The sequence below is a fragment of the Teleopsis dalmanni genome, chromosome 1 (assembly GCF_002237135.1).
Source record: "Teleopsis dalmanni isolate 2A chromosome 1, ASM223713v2, whole genome shotgun sequence".
Taxonomy (NCBI): Eukaryota; Metazoa; Arthropoda; class Insecta; order Diptera; family Diopsidae; genus Teleopsis; species Teleopsis dalmanni.
The window spans coordinates 157,045,095-157,070,634 of NC_051846.1; the positions used below are offsets into that span (position 1 = coordinate 157,045,095).

At 23.3% G+C, this 25,540-nt stretch overlaps 1 protein-coding gene across 2 annotated transcripts in view; it reads left to right on the forward strand.

Moving 5' to 3' along the window:
* Nucleotides 1-25,540, forward strand: part of LOC119669557 (serine-rich adhesin for platelets-like) — a 48,504-nt gene that overhangs the window by 10,313 nt on the left and 12,651 nt on the right. The window contains exons 1-5 of one of the 2 annotated variants that reach the window (XM_038079498.1): nt 11,802-11,907; nt 14,746-14,819; nt 16,032-16,133; nt 17,988-18,213; nt 25,254-25,519. In XM_038079498.1, coding sequence (XP_037935426.1) covers nt 18,026-18,213; nt 25,254-25,519 — 454 coding nt within the window. In that variant the 5' untranslated portion in view covers nt 11,802-11,907; nt 14,746-14,819; nt 16,032-16,133; nt 17,988-18,025. Of the gene's footprint in view, nt 1-6,128; nt 6,411-11,801; nt 11,908-14,745; nt 14,820-16,031; nt 16,134-17,987; nt 18,214-25,253; nt 25,520-25,540 lie in introns of those variants that run through there. The other variant, XM_038079497.1, reaches the window with a different exon arrangement.

Below are 25,540 nucleotides of genomic sequence, written 5' to 3' on the forward strand. Positions count from 1 at the left end.
TTATTTATATGTTGATAACACATAAAAATTATAGGTACTAAAGAATCATAGTTTTGCTCACCATTTGCTCAAAAAAGTTTTGAAAGTAAAAGGTAAAAATATATAATTAATTAGAATTTGTTTTGATTATATATTTCTTATTTTAGAAGCGATCATATATCGCAATCGCTGTATCATAGCGAATCATATATGAATTAGAAAGCTGAAACCGATATCATACAGTGATTAATCATATCTTAAATATAAATTTAAATTTAGTTGTAAATTTCTTAACTAAATACACTTCACTTAAAGTGTTCTAAATGTAAAAAACTTGTTCTTATAGAAGTTGCATGATATATAAAATGTATATACATAAATATTACAGATCTTTAGTAACCTACTCAGATTGCAAGTTAATTATTTGTATTTATTTTATTTAGTTCATATATTTTACACAATTATTATAAGTTACTTTTAGACGAAAGCATGCACTCATCTAAAATCTATTCATTTGCTTGCTATTTAAAATATATTCAAAATGCATTCGTTTACTTTTATTACTTAATTTGTATAGAAAAATTGTTTTGCTTTATATTTTATATCACTTATATAACTGAACGTTTGTCTTGATCTCAAGTTACTTTAAAATCATTCGGTCTTCGCATCTTGAATTCATAATACACAATTTTTAAATATATTCACAAATATTTTAATTTATTTTATTCCAGTTTTTGATCCATATTTTTTTATTTAAAACAAAAAAGTTGGGTTCTTTGATGTAAATATAACTGATTTTCTTAAATGATTTCAATATTTTAAAATATATATCGTGCACTTTAGACAAATGCCTTTAGTGAATAATATGATGTCACGCTCATAAGAAACTGCTCTAAACCAGTCTGTGCCAGCTTAACAATGTTGTAAGCCCGTTTGACCATTTGCCAAAGTTATATGTGGGCTCACATTATACATTATATAGATGAAACACTATATCTTTTCTTCTAATCAAAACTAACGTTTTTTAGTAAAATGAAAAATTTATTTTGTACAATATATGGTATATAATATATTATATATAATAATATGGTTTAGAATATGCAGCTGTGTTTTTCAATAGAAGCTAAAAAAAGTTATTCTCTTGAAATCCCAAGCAACACTATTTTTCAATAAACATCGGTTTTCGATAACCGATGAAGTGCTCGACTCTTTTACATTAATATATAGTATATGGACTAAAACAACCCCTCTTCGGTGAGATTTATTCCCCCTTCGGAATCGCTTTCGCATTACTTCGAGGGTCTCTTTTATGTTAGCATTGCAAGTGATTTTCAATCTGCTTCCACACCTCCACTTTTTCATCGCATTTTCTTGATGTCTGCTTTATATATTAGCCTAGTTTCTAATTCTCCTATCTAGGTCCAATTTCTTCGCTTTGAGGACTTCAATCACATATGACTCTATCCTTCGCCAGCTATCTGCGTTCGCGCTCACCTTTTCCACTATATTTTTGGGATTTATTGACTCAATCTGGGCTATTATCTCTTCTAGAAATGTTAACCACCTATTACAGTAAGATAACATATATTATATTTATTATATTATATTATATATTATTATATTATATATTATTATATTATATATTATTATATTATATATTATTATATATATTACATATTATAATATATTTTATTTAATAAATAACTCATATTTATTACTTACATTCGCGTGTGGCTATTTATACTCAGAATTATGTTGCTTTACCAAAATAGTGTCATTTTTAAAATAATCAACGTTTCTGTAATAGAAAAACACTCCAGAGAGGGTTGTTGATTATTGTTGTAGTAGCAGATTGTGAATCTAAATTTTGTTTCATTAAAAAGATAATAAAAAGATTAAAATATTAACATGATAATATATAAAATATTAATATAACTTTTATTTTTAGTTATATATATAATAGTTTTATTTTGTTGAATCTTTTAATTTCTTCTCAATTGTGAATTTCTTTTAACTTCTTGAACCTAATTGAAATTTATTTTTGATAATTAATTTTAAAATCAATTACTTTATAAATTTTTTTGATTTCATATATCATTTATCAAAAAAACTAATATTTTAAAGAATTTCTTTTTACAAACTGTTTTAAACTTTTCATACATATATTTCTTATGAATGTTTATTATTTTTTCTAGTATATTTCTAAATAAATTGCACTTGTTTAACTTGGGAATAAAGTACAAAAATCTAGTGTTTTGTTTTATTTACTGAAATAATTTTGGAAAAATTTGAAATTTGTTTGTTTTCAAGTGAATTGAATATTTTCTATTTACATTTCAGTTGCGTCTGGCTACTATTCTCTTTTTTTCAGTGAAAACAAGTTTTAATATTTTTCTATTCATTTTATAATTCCGTTGATATATACACATCTGCACTTCAATGAAGACGTCTTTATGGATAATGACAGACATGTACATACTCGTATATTATGTGGAATAGAGATATTGAAGGGAGAATTTGTACTAAATCTTTTATTAAGTAAAATAAAAGAGAAGAAAAAATCGTAAATATAAACCTATTTATATAGTACGTATGCATATTAATAAGGAACGTTTAAATCTTTTGTACAATAGAACATTTCCATGGAAACTATTGATTTCAAACGAACACCAGCACTGAAATACTGAGAAAATATGTATTCCGAACAATTGATTGAAAGGTTATCGAAGCGAATTGTTCAAATTGTAAGCAGATTTTATATAATTTGTTACTATTTTAGTTTCAATAAGAATTTTATAATAAATACTTGAATATACATAAATTGTGTACTATTATGTAGGTTAAATTTGTTTTTTTTTTTATTTTATTGTAGTAATAGTAGTATTAGCTTTATTTTATTTCATTTTAAATTTGCTGTATTAGACAGAAATTTATAACAATTATATTATGTATGTCAAGCTCACAGCTATGGCATTTTAGCTGTCTGTATTTTATATATATTTTAGTACACGAAATGGTACGATTCCAATTTCCCGGACAATGAGATTTGAGGATTTACTGGAGGCAGCAACTTTTTCTATTAAACTATATGCCACTATATCTAAATACTTAAGATATTGAAGTTTGAAGGTTTAAATGTTTTACATTGATTTTACGAACATTATCCATATAAATAAATTTATATATTGCTTATTTCTATATATATTATTTCTATATATATTATTTCTATATATATTATTATATATATTATATATTATATATATAAAATAGTTGTCATTACCATAATCCGTTATCAAATGAACATCCCCGAGAAATCGGAATCGTGACCACAAATCAAAAGTATATAAAGTTTAAGTATTATTCCATAATATCATAATTACCATAATTTCATAATTATGTATCTAACGTAAAATTATGTATCTCATTCCACGATCCAATGTCAGCGTGTTCTGCATTTTGTGCAAATAAGCTTATTTGCATATTTATCGGTAATCTACTAGTCTTTCTCCCTTGTAGTTTCCACTCAGAGTATGACCATTATATCTATGCTTGTAACTTCTATTCAAATGTCATTATTGGATTATCTTATTAGATTTTCATGATCCATCATTTCTTCACTTTTATTGCTAAAGGTTTCGTTTAGTGAAACCTTCGTAGAAGCATTATTGTCTTTGAGTGTTTTCATATATTTTATATAATGTTAGAGGTTGATTTCTTTATATCCTTTCTAAAATTCTGAAAGTTTTTTTAGATCCAAAAAAAAACAACCTTCCTATAGGAAGGACGGATTCTATTTTCAATATTTACTGTCAAAAAAAGTATGTTCAAAGAAATATTTAGTCAAAAAATTTTCAATGTCTTAAAAATGGTTCAAAAACTCATTGATGATGATGGGTTTAGAAATTTTGGTCGTTCAAATTCTATTTTGAAAATATCTGGTTATTTTTGTGGAAAATCTGAATTACTTAAAAATTTTCTTATTTATTTTTCGTATATAAATATTTTATTATCTTGTTAACATGAGTTTTTCTTCTATCAAACATATTTTCCTAAATTTTTACTTTTACTTTAAACTACACTATCCATTCGACAATATTACTAAAATGTATTAACGAGTACTTATATAGTCTAGGAAATATATACATTTGTTTGGAAAAAAGCAACAGGTAACCTATATACATCATATAAAGTTTTTAGCGAATTATTATTGTTATTTCTAAAATTATATTTATTTAGATAAAACATTTTTCAAGTTATCGCGAGCGTCTTAATTTTATGTGAATTCTTAACCTAAAGAAATATAATAATTCTATTTATAAAAAAAATTAAATATACAAAATAATAAAATTACCATCAAAATTATTTATGTATGTTGCGTGCAGAATTAATTTATATAATTTACACCTTCATTTTAAAAAATCGTGCTTACATAAAAAAGTTTTTATTTGTTAAACCAATTATTTCAAATTATCTTCAATTTTGTTTAATATTTTGAGTTTAATTTAAGTAAATATTTATAAATATTAGTATTTTATTAAAAATATATGTAATTTAATGTAAACATATAGTTAATATATTTATATGAATTTAATCGCAAGATGTTTCTCAAATAATTATGTATTTTATTGTATTAATGATATTAATGATCTCATTAATCAATTAAAAGAGATAATTAGTTTTCTTATATAAAGATATAAAATATATATAAAAGTTGTACTGATTTTCAATGTTATTACTAGCACTGTTTCAGTAACGAAAGTCAAATAGTACTGTTATTTAAAGCACCATACTATAGGTATGTCTAACTTAAAATTTGGTTTTAATGTCCACTGAACTTATTAAAATTGTGAAAACTTACTACTAAAATTTTGGCATGGAATTTCCTTGATTTTTCACTTGCTTAAGAAATAAAATTGTAACATCTAGAGGAGTTAAAACCGATCAGTATAGTTTAAAAGCTACTGTATAATGTAGCATTTGGTTTAAAGACGGAATGGGCTAGACTGTCGAAATTGTAATAGCTACAGATACATGATTATCAATATTTTTTGGCACAAAGTTGAAGAAGACGGTGCCAAATGTCACACGATACGTCCTGTTTTGGCTTAAGCGTTGAGCATTAGTTACTAAAATCATATAATTTATTAGACTTAATTCCTTTGGCTAAGTTAAGCAAACGATCTTGACGTGTCAAATACAAACATCCGTTAACTTATGATCAAGTTATTTTGATTTACCGACAAGCCATTGCTAATTATTTCAAAGAAATCTAGTACTATTAGTTGTTTAGTACATTTAAATGATGCTATATTTCAGACCTTATAGTGAGCTTTAAGAAATAAATTGAAATATAAATTCAATAAAAATATCAATCACAAGTATGTCTTATTTATGTTTAGTCTCGGAATTGCAATATGGGTAGCCAGTATATATAAAAAATAAATATTTTGTAGGTATATAAAGCAAAATTTTGCACATATATATTTAATTGTAATTAATAGAAGGGACAGTATATAAATTATTTTAATTCAAGGTGAATAAATAGTAAAAATTCATCAAACTGGAACAGTATTTTTTTTTCGCCAAAATAATATAATTGTAGCTCATTGTCACTAGCAATAATAATTACAAAAAGCACAAAATAATAATGTCTAATAAAAAGTCAAATAAAAATATTCAGTTAATAAGTACGGTTTGGTATTATTTTCTGGTTATGGAATGTTACTTGTCATAAAACGCCTTAACTTATGTGGGTAAATAATAAAAAACACACCTTCAAATAAATTTAATTATGAAAGGTACGGTTTTCTACAGAGAATATGTATTTACTTCAGCCCAAGTGTATGCAATATTTTTATGTTATAAAAATGTACAAGGTTTGCATATAATATTTTCAATTTGTCAATAAACATTATAACAAATTATACATAGAATTAAATTAATATTTTATAAAAAATGGTTCGTCTTATACATACGATTATAAAATATCTTAATTGCTATTACATGTCAACAATCAACATATATAATATAGTACACCTATTTTCATATATAAAGTATATCTATTAAAAGAAAATAATTATATGTTTATTAATTATTTTATTTCTTTTCTTAATGCACTTATTCAGTTTTTCTTTGATTTATAATTACAGATCAACCAGCAGTGTTGGTGCACTTGCCTACGGAACTTCGGATAAATGCAGTACTGCATTGCAAAGCCATGCTGAAGCACACAGTGTCAATTGTTTGAATACGCTTCACAATAGTTCTAGTCCAGTACAAAAATCTGAAAAGCCAAGCAAACATAAACGACAATTGAGTCAACAACTTTCGATTTCGGGTTCCATACAAAGTGGGAACTCGTCCACGAACTCTTCGTTGAACGAAAATTATCAAAATTTATCACCACTAGGAAGTCAAAAGAGTGAAGCAAGGTAAGTGAAAATAATTATAATGATTATATAAAGTTTTTTTTTATATTTATATGTAAAATACTATGCTATAATATATATAATGTCAATATAAGCAACAAAATTTTATAAAGCTACCATTAAGACCTTTGAATAACCTTAGACATGCTAAGATTATTATTTGTTATTATATTTTCCAGAATATATTCACAAGTCAAATATTGAAATATTAACATCATATATTTAAAAAAAATATTAGTATAGAACTAACAACATTTCGTTGTAATAAATTTTTAATATATACGAACGGTTTGGTCATGTCGAAGAAAGATATTAGTCGTGAATGAATATATAGTATAGCTCCGACATGAAAAAATTTTTATAAATCGATTTTACCCCACTTTAGTCAATTGTTCTAAGACCTTATACTCTTAACTAGAATCGTAGGAACAAGCATATATATGTATACAATATATAATTTCTTAACTTTAAAATATTTGAAATTAAAAAGCCTAACAACACGTATATTCACTACTTATTAATACATTCTATTGTTGTCTTTGTCATTTGAATTGTTGTTAGTTTTTCAAACGTTCTTATTTCTTTTCTTTTTCTCTGCATAATTTATACAGTTGAGTTGCATTGAGAGATAATTAAGTGAAAAAAGCAAAAGCAACAATGCAAATACAAAAACTATGTACGTAAAACAAAACTACAAGTTTGCAATAACAACATTGTTGTTTTTTGTACTATAGAAACTTCTACATACAATTTATTTAATTGAAAATTCATTTTAGTGAATAAATAAAAAATGGTAATATGTTTTTCACAAATTGTTTCACAAACATGTTTTATGTTAGTAATCTTAAGGCTGCATTTCCACTGCATTTTTGCTCTCTGAGTTACTGCAATCGGCACTACGAGTAATATATGCAAATAAAGAAAGCCTATATACGCATGAAAATTTGTATTATGTCATATAAATAAAGTTTTGACATGGTCCACAATCGATTAAAGCACAAATATACGTTTTATATTTAAAAAATATTGTCATAATGTGAGTGAGAATAATGCAGAAAAATAATAATTTTTAAATGAAAACATTGGACCGTACGTGAGATACGAAATAGTGATAACGCTAAATATAATTTTTTGGTTTCTTTAATAGGTTTATTGATTGGTTTTGATCTGAAAATATACAATTTATACATTTAATTTATGAAATAACAAATTTCGATCACAAAATTTTAATCTGATGATTTCAATGAAAACAAAAATAATATAAAAGTGTAATAATAAAAAAGTTAGCTCAATAGTTAATAATTAGCTTCATAATAAGGATATATGTGTTTATATTAGGAATAAATTATCTATTTTAGTCAAGAATTGTATTGGTTTAACAATTTCTAATAAAGCATTTTAATTTTTATTCCTGAAAACATAAGCTCCATATCTTTGCATTAGGTTAACAAATATTGGGCGTATAAAACGACATTTAAAATGAATTCTTAATATATATCCATTAAAAAATATGAACCAAATAATTAAATAAATAAATAAATAAAAATATTAATATATTTATATTAATATGAATAAGGTTTAATAAACCTTATTATATTAAAATCTATATATTTAAATGAATATCTATATTTTTATGACATTATATCCATAGTTATTAATACTTCAAGTTGTTTTGCTTTTTTCTTACTGAAAAGCTTTTTTTTGATAAAAAATGGAAAGCAAAAAAAATATATTTATTTATTTTTTGAAGAAATAAGAATCCAATATATTACATAGTAAGTGTTAATACATGTCTACGTACCATTATTGACAATAAAGGCGCTCAGTGAAAAAAAATGTAAATATAGATTACTTGATTTCATTTCAAAACTAAAGTTAAAGATAGTGTCAAATGACTGTCTCTAAGTACTGATCAATAACAGTTAATAATAGTTTATTTAAATTTAATGAATTGCTTAAATTATGATCTCATTTTTGCCATTAATTTTATAAACTAATTTATAATTTTTTTGTTTAACAATACCAAAATTATTATAAATTAATAAGATCTATATAATTTTTTTTTACAGTTGTACATTTTAAATATATAGTAAAGAAATAGTAAAGAAATATTAATCAATAGTAAAAATAAAGGAAAGAAATTTCTTATAACATCAAATTTTAGTACTTTTAATTAATTGTATTATTTTAGTATTGTTTATATTTATTATATAAAGAAATTATGACAACAATTTAATTACTTCACATATTGATTTCTCTTAAACACCTGTTTTTAAAACAAAAATATTTAAATTTGAAAAACTTCTCCAATCCAAAATTGTTAAATCTTTAAATAACAAAATTTATTATAATTAAAATTTTGCGAAATGAGATAGTATTTTTGCCACCTGGCTTATTACTTTGATATCAAATAGATAAGATTACAAACCTACATATAATATATAATTTATTATATGTAATACTAAAGGTAGTTAGCGATTGTAAAAGAAAAAATTTATTTATGTGTCTGTCTTTAAAGCAGTGAACTAGTGTTATTATTTCCCCTTATTTTTTTTTTGTTAAGTAAATATGACTAATATTCAAGACTAAAATAGATTATAGAAAAAAATCATTTATTAAACTATTATTAACTCTTAGTTTTTATTTATAAAGATATGGAAAAAAATATTTACATATGTTTTAAAGTTTTTATCAAATGGATTTCTGATATGATATAATTTTGAATTTGAATTAAAACTAAACATATTATTAAATTATACAATTGCAGAATATATTTGTTTTGTAATTAATAAAAAGAGAGGTTTAGAGAGGTTTCGAAAAGTGTGAACTACAACAAACATTCTGTATTTATTATTTTAATTAATTGAATTTTTGACTAACCATACATTTGTTTCGAATATTGCCAAATATTCATCATCAGTGGTTTTGGCACAGAATGATATTATATATACTACCATCTTTATTCCATAATTTTACTCCTTGCCATAATAGTTCAACACTCTCTTATGGAATAAGGATTAAGCTTAACTTGAGCCACATCATTTGATTATTTTGGCGCATTCGGGCAGATCTTAGATCAATCATTGAATAATCACGAAGATTATCAGGAATACTCAAATTAGTCAGGGAGATGGACGAGACTCTGCAGAATTCCCCCAGCTATCATAGAGTAAAAGTGCCCAGATGCACTAACTCGGAAAAGGCTTAACATAACTTAACATAAGATTCTGTGACTTAGTAAGTTTTGCAATGTTAAACTGAGACTTTGGGATAGAATAGTATTCGATCACATTAGTTTCTAAGTTTGAAATATTATAGCACAAAATAACCCAACAACAGAGAGAGTATAAAAGAAATTTAAAGTACTAATCGGTAGACTGGGAGAAGATGTGAGTTTCGAATATATCAGAGGTTTTGACCATTCTAATACACGATTGTTTTTTTTAATTTTTTTGACCTATATAAAGCAATTTCCTCGGTATTATCAATTGCATGTTTTATGCATTGATTACATTCCACAATGCTATTTGCAACCATTATTTTTATTGTATCTTTTGCTCAAAAAATACTCAGAATTATGTAAATTAATTTATTTTCAAATTAAAATAGTTTACACTTTTTATGGGTCCTAAGTTTTTTGACATTGACTGATTACCTTGTTATTCGTAGAACAGTCATTTTTATGAACTAATTTGTCATAGTAAATCGGAATCCCTAAAGAAAATTCACTACCTTATACGTCATTGTAAAAAAATATATTTAAAAATTAATTATTGCAATAATAAAATTTTTGGAACATATAATTATAATTATTTATATTTGAGTTTCGTAGGAAAAAAAAAACAATTTATTTAATGATAGTAACATTTAAGTTATTATATTAAATATTAATATACTATACATTACAAATAATGTATATAATACAATGTACATATATAGTATTATATTATATTCCAACTACTAATATTCATTAGTTATTATTAACTAACATACTATACAAATATTTACGAAATAAGTAAACTGTGAACAAATTTTACAAAATAAATATGAATATGATATATAAATAGATGATATGCTAAAATTACTTTAAAATAGATTTCATATTATATTTTTTACTTTTTACTTTAATTAATTTTTTATTTGAGTTTTTTACTCAAATTTCTAACAGTCTTTTTCATATATAAAGTCATTTTACAAAGATTACTTAAATACTTCAATTTAGTCAAAGGCGTTAGAATCCAATGGTACTCTATTCCAAAGAGTTAAGCCTCGGTTTTACTTGAAATTATATTATTCTACATCAAGGACCCAATTAGTTGAATTATTCAGGTCATATTAAATATGCCATAATGAATGTATTAGATAGATATTTCATTTGATCTTTGGAGATAATAATTGAACTTTGATGAATGCTGTACAATATAAAGTTGTTTAATGGTATTTTTAGTTATTTCAGCTGTGACCCAAAAGTTAATAATAATAAGCATTGATAGTTTCCAGCTAATAGTGGAATTGTGTTGAACAGCTAGAATAAAAGTAATCAGTTGTTTTGTTATAATTTAATTACAAGCCAGTATATGACATATATACATATGTGATCTAACATATGTAACTAATTTGGCGACCAGTTAAAGTGAGGTCAATAGGCTAACCACTTTAGCAGAAATTAATCTAGATAAAACTCATATGCTTATAGATCCTACTATTATTATAATATAACAGCTATTTTTCATCCACTGATATCTCATTTAGATAATATATGTATGACACTCAGCAAAAAGTATATATTGTTAAAATACTTCTAACAACGTAAGATACATCTATTAGCGTAAGGGACTTTTAATCTGACAGAGATTATATCTCAAACTTAAACGACTCTAATAATTTTATAAAAATTTTCTGTTCAGTTATCTATAAATGGATATATTTGATTTATTGAATGAGTAATACCTAGTAAAATTTCAAATGAGTTTTCCCATGTTTATTAATATGTTTGTTCCATGGATGAAAAAGTTATCTAAGAACACAATATATATCTGACGTCAAAGTTGATATGCGAAAAATGGAAGTTCAAAGATGGCATAAAGATGGAAAACCCTAGTTGACAAGATTATTTTGATGCGTAACGCTTTAAGTTGATGTTAATGACATGTCTAGATTCTATGAATAATAAATTTGTTAATAGCATCTTAAATTTTTGTTAAAACGAAAAATATTTTCTTTTGTTTTTATTTTAAATAAGATATCAAATAATTGAAAATTAATTCATTTTTTCAATTTCAATGCCTATCAAGTTAACCTATCAACTGTCAAAGCAAATATTTTTTATAATTTTAAGATATTTTAAATTTTCAATACAATTAATTTAGTCTTATATATAATGAATAAATTTATTTTAGAGTTATTTTGATTTGAAAAACACTTAAAAATGGAATTTTAAAAATGGAAAATGCAAATCTCCATTCATTCCAAACAAATTAACCAACTCTTTATCTATGTGGTAAGTCCGCTCTATCTATTTGTCAATGCAGTTTTGCTTATAACTTCCGATACTGATAAAAATATCTACATCAAATGGCATTTCTCTTTTTTTAATATTCTTATTTGCATCAAAATTCAATTCCCCAGTTGCATTTATAGCTGATTATTTTTTCTTTAAATATCATTTCTTATCAATTTGCAAAAAAGTAAACTAATTATGTTTTGTTTTTAATTTAATGAAATTTATTTAAATTTTTGTGGTGTTATTTTTTAAAGCTTAATTTAACTAACTCTAAACAATTAAATTGATAATACCTTTCAGTAATCTCGCCGAAAATTCTGAAAAATGACGGTGCCAAATAAACACGAGCAGGTGTTCAATTTTTTATAGAAGCCAAAACCAGCCTTTTTATTTTCAGATAAGATTTACACCTGCGCATATTATATATCAAATGTTATCATACATAATTTTTATATATGTATATTTAATGTTTTTATTTTTGATAAAAAAAAATGAAGTCTATTAGATTCCTATGGAATTGAAAAAATCATACCAATTCGGCTTTATTTGCAAAGTAGTGAAATTTTCGGCAAAAGTTTACTGCAATTAGTCATTCCTCATCTACTTGAGCCCTTATTCCGAGCATGAGTCGCACTGATTTCGGTTTGCATTATTCATGAAACACACTTCGAAGACATTAGTAGTTTTTTAACAGAAGACCATTATAGTTAATATATAATACATATATATTAATTTATATATAATAAATATATATAATAAAATAAAAAATAGTGTAAGGTTAAAAAAAAATTTAAATAATTTACAAAAATATATATATAAAAAAAAATAAAAAAAAAGTAATAAATAAAAATATGTAATTAAAAAATGCACACTAACTGAAAAGATATTCATAATATAAAACAAATAATAATAATAATAATAAATAATTGTGATCAGTTTATGTCGAATTTTATATATTTTTTTTTAAAGAATACTTGATGGAGAAATTAATTATATTATATTATGTTTTAAAAATTAAATTGTCGATTTTGCAGATAAATAATTAGACACTATTCCGGACACAATTTGCAAAATAAAAACTACTTAGTACATTTTTAAAATTAATATTTAATTGTGATATATAAACTAAAATTAGCTTAATTAAAAAATAAAACAATCATCTAATAAAATATTAAAATATTTAAAATATTAAAAGTGATATTAAAGAAGTGATATGTACACATATTTGTTTAACAAAAAAAAAATTTAATTTAATATAATATATTGAATGTAATATTAAATACAAAATAAATATGAATTCTGTAATAAATAAAAAAATAATCAATATTACAAAATTAAGACAATTATATGATTATTAAATAACATTTTATTTTATAGATTATAAAACATAAAAAATAGAGTAGAAATGTTTCTCAATTATTATTAGTGTTTCAAATGTGTAAAAATTGTTTGTTTTAAAAATAATAAAAAATTTTTAGGACTTAATTTACAAATAAATATTTATTCCTGAACCTGCTGAGTGTATTAAATTTTATAAATTATTTAACGGTACAATAATTTAAATTATATAAATAAAATAACAATAAAAATGTAATAGATAAACATAAAATTTTAATTTGAAGTATTATTTATTTTAATAAAATTAATTTAAAATAATATTACAAATAAAAACAATCACAATATCTTCTTCTCAATCTTTTCTTAAAAAAAACTTTTGATTTTTTATCGTTACATAGCTGTTATACTATGAGTTTGAATATTAATTACCTGTGACACTACGTTTATCTTGCCCTTTCTTAATTCTCTAAAGGATTTCTTCCACTTCAACTATATCTAGAAAAGTAAAAATTTTTTCTAGGTTAATGTTTCACTATATTGATTTGTAGATCAATTCTTTGTATAATATTCTTCTTCGTAACGTATAGGAGCTGGGCATTCTCCAAATATATTTTAGGATATTTCTGTGTTTTCCACACATTATCTGCATTCGTCAGTTTCTGCCAGTTTTAACCGGCCTTTATATTTGCTCAAAAGACAGTGACCAGTTATCACTCCATTAACTGTTTTTAAGTCCAATCTATTTAGATTGGAATTCTTCTCAGAGTCATTTTGGAAACAAGAGCTTGGTGCAGTGGGGTGATCCCTACTTTTTGCTGATACTCATAATTGGCTCCGGCTGTATTTGAGTTAAATTGATTTTCAAATTATACATGTGCTATGACAAACGTATATGTAAATACTTACAAAAATAAAATATATAAGCTAATTTAAAATATTAATAAGAAATGAAAAACAACCGCGAATGACGTTTATAAAACAAGTTCTAAGAAATATAGCAGTACTTAAACCAAGTATAAAAAATTAAATAATAAGCAAAAAATTAAATGAATGTGTTAATGATAAACAAAATACTTATTAAAAAATTTAAAATATAAATATAAGAGTCATAAAAATGAATAAATATGTGCCACAATAATTCATCTTAATTCGAAATAACCAAAGTAATCCCAAAAAAAACTTTAATGCTTATTTTATCAATAACTTTAAAAATATGAAAACTATAAATTATATAAAACATTTTTTAAAGTTGTCTTAATAGAAATTTAAGACACATATAAAGAAATTACCGAAATATTTATTATAATAATAATTATTATCTATAATAATCATTATCTCAAAAAATTATATTAAAATTTCAATATGGAATAAAAATTTTGGATTACCAAAAAAAAAAATTAAAATCTGAATCAGTAAATAATAATATATACTAATTGATATAAATAAATTAAAAATATATATAATTTCAAACGTAAATAATATTTATTATATTTATAGTTTCTTCAATTACAAAATTTTGAATAAATTCTAATCAATATGGTGTATAGAGATTTGGTAATGAATTACTTACAGTAAGTATCCTTCAATACTATTTCAACACAATTTTCAAATTCATTAGTAAATTCAAATATATTAAAATTTTTTCAAGTTAATAATAAATTAAGTTATTAGGTAATTTAATTTAAAATATTTTTATTGTTATTCAAACATTCACTTACTATATTATTGAATAAAAATACAATATTTTTTATATATTTTTTTCAATTAATTTACAGCTTTACAAAATTACAAAATTCAAGTTACAAAAAATATAAAAATTTATAATGAAAATAATACACAATATTAAAAAATAAAAACACTTTTTTATAAAAGATTTATTCACAATTACATTAAATATTACATTTTTACTTGCTCAGAGTCGTTGATTCTAATTATTCACTCAAAAAATCTTTGTAATATCAAAATAATTACCTTTTATAGAGATTCATTTCCAATATTTATTTATTATTCCCTTGACACATTGGAGTAAATTCGTAGACTAAAATCTTATAAAACTTTTTAGATAGTTTATTTAATTTAATTTTAATTTAAACATTCAACCACTTTTGATGCAGCTGAAATGTACAACTGATTTACACAAATTTTCAACCACCGAAATTCATCTAGTATGGCCTCACTCACTAATTAACCCTCTAAGATTTATGCTCAAAATTCAATCAATTTTATTCTAGAGCCATTAGCATTAATTTTTCATCGTGAACACTACTATTATTTGTTAGTTGGCTCGTGTTGCTTCACAACTCGAAAATATTATTTATGTATATTCTATTTATATTTTTTATTTAAAAAATATTAAGCAATAATCACAGGTTTTAGATAATGTCATTAGGTTTAAAAAGTTTTTGAACTTTGTACTTTAATTACGTTAATTCAGAAAAGCAGACAAATCCATTATTCTGGTTACTTTCATTAGGTAATGTGAAAATTTATGGGATTTTTTTATATTATAATAGTTTACAAGAAATATTTTATTTTTCGGAATAAATAAGAAATTCAAAGAAATATAATTTAATTTGATTAAAAATAAAAATTTAAAAATTATAACTGAAATATGTTCATATACTACATTATCTACTACTAAACTACCATGAATTTACATATATTTAATACACAATATAAAGAAATTTTATAATATTGTTCATATTTTATATATTTTCAATAAATATATATATGTTTTTAACAGAGTTGTCATTCCACTAATTTTCTTTCTAAAATTTTTTAAGAGTATAGTGCCTAACATAAAATATATTGTTGTTGAACTGAGGTTCCGAAAAACCCAGAGCTAATCTCAAGATTTTTTTGTCGAAGCGCCTTGTGAAAATTGTGTAAGTATTGAAATTTCTTTTTTTCAATCTTATGAATATGATAGTCCGGGTCGAACTTATAGGTATACTCTAAAAATAAGATTCAGTAAAAATTAATAGAAGTTTTTCTATATTTAAAACATTTAATATGAGCCTTAATAGTTAAATTTATGTAGTAGTATTGTAGTAGTATTTAGTTTCGTAGTTATTCAATACAGTTATCGATAAATATTTCCAAAAGTATTTACTCTGAATTATCGAGTCCATTAGAAAGTATGATTAAAGAGCGAATCTATGTACCAGATATCACTTAGACTGTCTATTATGTTGGTCGAATATGTTAGTATAGGCTTATAAAATTATCTCTCCCTTTTACTGATTTCGTTATTTTTAAGTAAAAATACATTTCTATGATTTCCGATTCAGGAGCTAACTGCGTCACTTAAGTCAATTATTTGCTTTGAAAACTAAAAAATAATATTATTTCTATTTACATTCTTTGATATATCAAAATAGGTTTCAAAAGAATTTATAATAGGTTTCAGAAGCATAGATCAATGACGTAAAAGTTGATCTTTGAGCAATTGAGTCCTTTGATCGTAAGTGGAAAAATCATTATTCGCTTATATATCAAAACTTCAGTCAAATTTTCTTATTATCCTTTTCGGACTTAATGGGTTAAAATATTTTAGAAAGGATATTTGTTACATGATATAATAATATATGCGTAAAAAAATTAAATTTTAAGCATATTATTAACAATTTTCATAAGCCATTGATTTTGTTTTACATTATCATTACTTACCATTATAGCCTATTCACACGGCACAACTTTTATTATATTATATAATATTTATATTAATTAAATAATATATTTATAATATATTAATATTTTGATTTTGATTTTGCCTATTCAGAGCGTTTGGTAGATTTCGTATAATATCAGACTGAAATTAATATATTAATAAACGATTCCATACAAAAATCCAATAGCCAAAATAACGATTTAACCTAATAAAGATCTGATATATTTTTATATTCTTTATAATTTTTCGCAAAAATAAAGCAAAGAATATAAGTGGTTACAAAGCATTGAACCGATGGAAATGCTTAATCAAAAATAGAAATCCTTATATAGATAAGTTAATGCATATTAACAATGAAATGATTTTCGTTTAATCCAACTGATAACAGATAAATACAAAGTATTATAGAAGGGGTTAAAAATATACTCGACTGGTAATCATCGTACTCTTCGCGTTTCTCTTATATTTCTGTAGTTCACTCTTTTGCTGATAAGGTTCCATAGAAATTGTCGAAGTATACGACTATCTCCCATATTTATTATTTTATGATTTAGTATAAATTTATGGTGCAGTGCAACAAAATGATAAGAAATTGTTTGGTTCAACTTCTCCACAGTAATAGCAAGAACTACAACAACAACAGCAGAACAGTTAGTATAAATTGACAAGTAAGCACGTTTAAAAAAATGAGGTAAAAATACTGGTAAACAAAGCAGAATGGGAGTACAAGAATAGAATTTAGTCGAAGCGCATACTTTAAGCGGGTAACTTCATTAAAGTAGAATGTAGGCGAAAAATTTTGTTATGAAAAAAAAAATTTTATATCGCTTTAGTCAAAAACAACGTGAACTTCAAATAAATAATAATAATATGTAATATACATTTTATATTTTCTTTTACGAATTTAATAAATACAATAATAAAGTATTTCATTTACTTGAAATTACTTAGAATTTTATATATTTGAATGTATATTAAATCAAATCGGTAACCATAAAAGTAATTAAATCGCATATTTTTTATTTAATATGTCAAAAAATTATATTTTAAAAACTTCTTTAAAAATTAGTTAATATAATACAAGAGAACAAATTAAACTGAATAAATATGTCGGAACCAATAGTGCAATTTCGCAAAAAGTCAGAATTTGACAGTAACAGAAACTTGAGAAATGTGGAAAGAAATCATGCAATGGAAATCGAAAAGAAATTGAAAAGAATTTCGATGGTCGAAACACCGAACCATTACAGTAGCGATTTGCAATCAGCTAGTCTGCGGAGATTCCTTTCTATACAGTAAGTTTCATATTCAAATCTAAATTTATTATAGAAAAAATTATACAATCATATCAAACAAACCACAGATTATTTTATCAAACTAAACTAAAAAATAATATTTCAAAAAATTTTTCTAAGAGACACGAGTAAACTTTATTATTATTTGAAAATAATCGAAATCTAATCTACCATCAATTACTGCTCTTATTGGACTCTAATACTCGCATACATAGTGATTGAAAACGTGATAATTAATCTTTATGTACACTTGTCAAACTTTCAGAGTTAGTATTAGATTAATTGTATTAACTTTTAATTTTTTTCTGTTTTTAATAATAAAACCATCAAGTGCCCACCTGCAAATTTTTATAATTTTTCATCATGAGTTCTAAGTTTTATTACTTGATAAAGGTTTGCCACCAATTGCCCCGATTTTGTGGGTAGTGTTCTCCCAATTCTTTGGCTGCTGATTATAAAGTAAATGTTTCTATTTTTAATTTTAAAACTGTATTTTTTTTTTATATGTCATTACATATTCTAAAAAGAATCTAGACTTTGAGGTTTATAGTCTGTGTATTATATCCAGAATAGCGAACCGATTTTGAAGAGAAAACTTTTTAATGCCATTCGAACAAAGCAATGGTTCAGAGATTAAAGCCCGCACATCGAATGACTTCAGAAATTGTATGACCCAAAGCCACGATAAATTTGTTTATAACCTCCCAGTTTCTTTGCCAACCGATAGTACCAAAATATATGCGTTTTAAACATATATATCCGTACTTTTTTAATTAATTATTTTCCATATAAATTGAGAAAGACATAGGCTTATGAAATTTCACCACCGAATAATCATTGCATTAATTTTCATTATTTTAAATTATGTAAACAGTATAAGAATATTTCCTACTTTTGTATTTTTGAATATATTTTTTTTAATCATTTTTTCCTTTGTTTATGATATCAAATTAAATGAATTTTATATTACTAAACCGTATCTACTTTGTAAGTATAAGCCCTCAAAAACACAGATAGACATAACAAAAAAAATATTTCAAATATTACTACAAAAAAAAAAAATTTAACATGAATGAAATTAAAATATAAAATAAATAACAATTAACATACAATAAATAAATTCTGAAAATTCACGCAATTTTTTAAAAAATTCTAATCATGTTCACAACACCTTCCGTGCTTTTATCACTTTTACCCAAATTTCATAAAATTTATTTTGGCCCAGTAAGAAATATTGCATCACTACTTTAATAAGAATTAATTTTTAATCATTTTTATTTTTGGTTACAATAAAATTCTTGTTCATTTTATTGATTGTTTTACGAAGAAACAATTTATTAATGACATTGACTCTATCGCTATAAGCATATCGTTTATGACAATGAATTGACACTATATCCTTATTAAAATAGTTTTATTAATGACATTGTGCTCTGTAACGATTATTAGTAAATTTATTCTTCAACAAATATAAGGGTAAGGGACATATACCACATATACCATACTATTTATCTTATCGAACTTTACAACACACCTTGTAAACACTTAAGTCTCTTTTATAATTTTTTTTTGTTTTTCTTTTCAAGAATATATTATATACTCGTTTATTACCATTATACATTGTATATGAAAAATATATTTTTAAGTTATGTACATGTCATCTCTGGGGTTTTTGTTTTCTATTTACTATTACTTTAGTAATTAGCTTCACTATTTGTAATATAAAATAGCTTTATGGTTGTTTATACCTTGGGATTTCAAATTTGAATCACTTTTTACAATAAAACAATATAATAGTAATAGTAATACAGTTAATTATTAAATTTTTACTATTAACAATAATATAAAGTGTGTCAAATTAGATGTTAAAAAAATAAAGAAGAAGAAACTAAATAATATAAGACTTTTAGAAATCAATAATGTCCCGTCATTGTGTATAAAAAGTTTTTATAATTTTTCAAACATTTAAAATATATATTTAAAAATATAGAACAGAGTTTTTATATATAATATTAAAGAAAATTATCTTTACAAAAATATATGTTATATTATTATAAAATATCAATATTTAATATATTTTTTAAGTAATTGTTATTACGACCGATATTTATTTAGTTTTTATATTTTTTACCGGGCTTAGGTCGTTTATTTAACACATAAATTTATAAAAATGTTCTTTTAAATAAAATAAAAAATTACACTTTTTAAATTTATTTTCAGTGTATAATGATAATAAATTATTGTTAAATATATTATTATTATTATATTATTATTAAATTATTATCATTATACACTGAACATGATCACTGAAGATAATTTTGTATAAAAATTAAATATAACTAAAAATTTAACACAGTTTAAAAAGTGTAATTTTTTATTTTAATTAAAAAGACATTTTTATAAATTTATATGTTAAATAAACGACCTAAGCCCGGTAAAAAATATAAAACCTATATATTTTTTAATTATATACAAATTAATATTTTTATATTATATTTATTTAGAATTTTTAAATTAAATTAAAATAAAATTTAATTCAAAATTGAATTTAATTTTAATCAAAACTTAATTTAAATTAAAATTTAATTCAAAACAAATTTGAATCATTTTTTAATATAAGCAACCTTATGATTCAAAACAAATTTGAATCATTTTTTAATATAATGATGATTTTCCCAAATTAATATGAATTGTATCATACGACTATGCGTTTCAGATGAAATCATTTTAAATCTATAAAGTAAAAATATTTCTGTTTTTCTCTGGAATTCGGATTAATATCGCTATAGAATACATTCATGTCAGATGTCCGAAATTAATAGACTGTTAAACACTTTTATATCATTTATGCTATTGCAGTAAATGTGTTCAATATGAAACTTAATTCCTTGTTTATCTTGGCTTCAATATTATGTGGAATTCTTTCATCTGAACACTAAAATTATTGTACCAATTATAGTATATTCTTACTATAATCTACCACAACTTTTATATGCATATATTTACCAAATATCTCATTCAACTGCTATTTATATAAATAAAAATACTAAATACCAAATAATGTTTCTCTAAGCATATTACATTTGTAAAAGAAAAGCTTCATTATTTTAATTATTATAATTTTTTTCTTAATATAATATTTTTCTTATAATAATTTTTTTAAGTGTACGAATATTACACTCATAGGCATAAATGCTTCATTTGATATAGTCACACCATTTTTCTGAAGTGACGTTGATCATACGCCTCTTAATGCGCAAAGTTTAAACTACCCGAAATTATTTTAAATAATAAATTGCTAAACAATCTAAAAAAAGAATGTTAAATAAAAATTTTTTATTTAAAATAAAAATACCATAATAAAAATTTTTTAAATAAATTTTCTTGCAATTATCTTAAAAACGTCACAATTAAACGCTAATCTTATGATCATGAAGTACTCGTATCAACGACGTCATCAAGTAGATAAAAATGAGCTAATTGTTTGAAAATTGTTTCACTGACGTATAAAATGCAGAATTTTTAACAAAAATATCTTAAATATTTTCTAAAATTAATTATAAGTTTATAGAGCTTTTTAAAATTGACTTTAATATACAACGTTGTTTATTTTTATATGAAAACTTAGCTATTTTTAACAAAGAATTTTTAACACAATATTAAGAACATAAAAATAAATTAGTTTTTAACTTCTATTTAATTATTTATTTATTTTACTTAATATATTTATTTTACTTAATTTATTTGCTCAATAAAATTTCACTTGTATATTAAATATTTATATAAATTATAACAAAAACTGACTTCAAGAACTCATTGCTAGTTCAACTTTGAGAGATCACTGTTAAATAGGCACAAACTCGTACCAAAAAAAAAATTAGGAAGATACCAAATAGTCAACGTTGCCTAATAGATTGCGCTTAGTGACAGCAGATCTTTAACTTCTTTCACTTCTAAATATTTTGCCTGAGTAACCAGATTACCCTGAATTTAACTGCTGTTTAATATGACTTGAAAGGCAATGTGTGAACAGAACCACAAGAATGTTGGATTACTCTGGAAACCTTTAATTGGGCAACAAAATTTGACAGATCGAAAGCAAATATAGATTGAATCCAGATTGGTAATCAAAAAGACTTAAGTTTTAAAACCAACACACTCGATTGATAATTCCTCAATTAAATTATGATGTTCTTCAGGCTCATTAGTTCTTGAACTTTTATATTTCAGTGTTTTATTATTACAAATTCATTTTCCTCTTCTTCCCTGTAGCTTATGTATTTCTTGGGTTACTACAGTCCAATGACTTCTGGACACCGCAACGGATTTTACTGCGTCCTTGTCCGGCCTAGTACAATTTTTCATGTTAGTGTAGATTTTTCGCAACCCGCGTAATATTTTCTTTATTTTTAATCTTAGAAAATAATTTAAAATAGTGTTTAAAGTTTACGAAATTTAATTCCTTGCAATTATCGTATGTCAATGCAATTACATCCATATATGAAAATAAAATAACATGAAAGCATAAACATAAATTAATATAAAAAGAATATTATAAAAATAAATTGTAGAGCTGAAAAAAACTAATCTTATACAATAATTTTTGTATATTACCAAAATAAAATTTATATGATATAAAAAAATTAATAAGTGTAAGAACTCATTGCTTGGTTTAAGCAGTTAGCATGGAAGAGAGATTACAGAGGTAGACTTTAATAGGATGTTAAATATAATGGAGGGTTTCGAATAACCGAAAACAATCTTCTATTGTAAAAGCATCATTATCTAAATAATGGGGTTATTCGAAGAGCAGAAATGTTAAAAATTTTGTCTACAGATTTTTTTTCAAACATATTGATACAAAAAATATAACTGAAAAATTTTCTTTTATAAGTTTTTGGATTCGTTAACTAAACTAAGGAAATAACATATATTTCGATATTAATATATTTCAGTAAAAAATATTTTATATATATTAATAGATTCTAATTATTAATATATAATATACAAATTGAAAAGAAAATTATACATTAAATAAATTATTCACATAGATAATACGCTATCCAAACTATCAATAGATAATAAGTAATTCCAGATTCTAGTAGATTTTACTATTCTTCATTATTAATGACATTACTTGCGATTAACTTAAGTGGAGAAAACCTCGATAAGTTTAAATGTGACCGATTTTATGAATCATGTGAACAAATGTTTATTGCAACTCGTGTTTTTATGATATATGATGTACGTCGTATATTGTTAATAGGTAGCCTAAAATATCAGTGATATTGTTTTATGAAAGGTTTTTATTGATGGTAATAATTGGGTGTTAACATTCTAATTGGAAGCTATTTTTATTTATAAATATTTTTATTTTGTAATAAATATTAAAATTTGTCTTACTGAAGAGAAAAGAAATTTGTTTCACAGCTCCAAAATAATAATATTACATGAAGTGCAAAAGGTGACTCACTGTATGATTCACAAAATCCAAAATATATTTTTAATATTTTATTTCACACGATATGATATACTCAATTGTAAGATTAATTATTAGCCAAAACTGATTAAGTGGTCTAAATTCGTGAACACGACTATTTTTGTGTATTCTCAGTCAAAATAATGTTGGCACCCATAGAGATGGTTACAGCGACCGGAGGGATGCAAATGTTTAAGTTTGTTAAAAATTAATTTTTAATATTTTTAATAGTAAATTAGTATTTTTAAAATGCGATATTTAATAAAAACTCAAATTTAAAATTAATAATATTACTAATTTAATAATGTTAGTGTTAAGAGAATAACAAATGATTCCAAAAATATTGACAACTATTTAAATATGCAATAGTTTTTAATAAAAAAAACTTTTTTGTGAAAGCCGGTGTATTTTAAAATTAAATTTTAGTGTATCAAACATTTATAATATAAATAGTAAAATCGAAAAATACTACTAAACATATGTTCAAATATAACACCCGGAAAATTTTTTTTATAAATAATATAGAAACAAAACATTTTAATTGATAAAAAATTTATAATGTACCTAAAAATATAACAAAATGATCTTAACAGCAAAATGTAAAAAATAATTATTAATAAGAAATTTATTGAAAATATAATAATTATAAAAAAAATCACAGCTAAGGTTGTGTGTTATATCCGATACAATATATAACAAAACCTACATTTTATTATTTGTCAATGATTAAACCCTAAACCCGCACGATTGTACAAAACTGAGTTCAATATTTTCCATGGTTATAAACATTTTAATAATATCATTATATTTATTTATATTGTATCTCTTGATAATATAATGAAATTATCCTGGTCCTAAGATAAAACTTCTATAAGTTTAACTAAGAATATTAGGGTATATTTTGTAATATATATCTTAATACTATCTTAATATATATGGTAATACTACAGAAACAAATTCCATTACTCTTAGAGCAAACCAATGAATACCATGAATATAATTATTATAAAATATATCTGTTGAGATTTATATATCATTTGAAAAAATCAAATTTCAAAAAAAAAAATTATATGTTATTTATCATTTCAGCCTTTTTATTAATTAAAAATAATTAAAAAAGTTAACTACAATTACTCCAAAAAAAATATGTTATAAAACATTATTGTGTATTCAAGATATTCTAAATAAAATGCTAGATACTAATCAATATAAGTATCTATATAAAAACAATTCGAATAATATATATTCCGTTAAAAATGGAGTATCTTATGTTATAATACTCGGCACTAAATATTATTGGTTTATTAAATCACCAGGAAGCAACCCATAATAAAAGTGCAGAAGACATAAGGCAGGTGCCAAGAAAATACTTTTTTAAAATCAAGAGATTTCAATGCAATAATACGTAAAGCAAATTATATATTTAAGTTATCTTAAGTCTTTAAACTAAAACAAATTATTATTAATGACGTTATTATATATTATTAATATAAATCACTTATTAAAAATATATTTTTAAAAAAATATGAAATTGAATTTGAATTCTTATTTTAAATTTTAGATCTCTTAAACAGAGCATCAACACATCTACTACATTAGCTCCAGCAACATCATCCGTAAGTGTAGGCAATATTAGTAATTCTTTACGTTCCAATAACAGCAGCAACACGGCAAAACATGAACAAACAACCGTGGCAGCAACTGTTGCTGCTGCCACTACCACACCACCGGAAAAAGAGAAAAAAAGAAAGGAAGTTTCGAGTTCCAGAGTGAAAAAATTTCATCGCCATTTCACTCAAGTTCCAAAGGATGAAAAACTTATTAATTGTAAGTATAAAAACATAATAA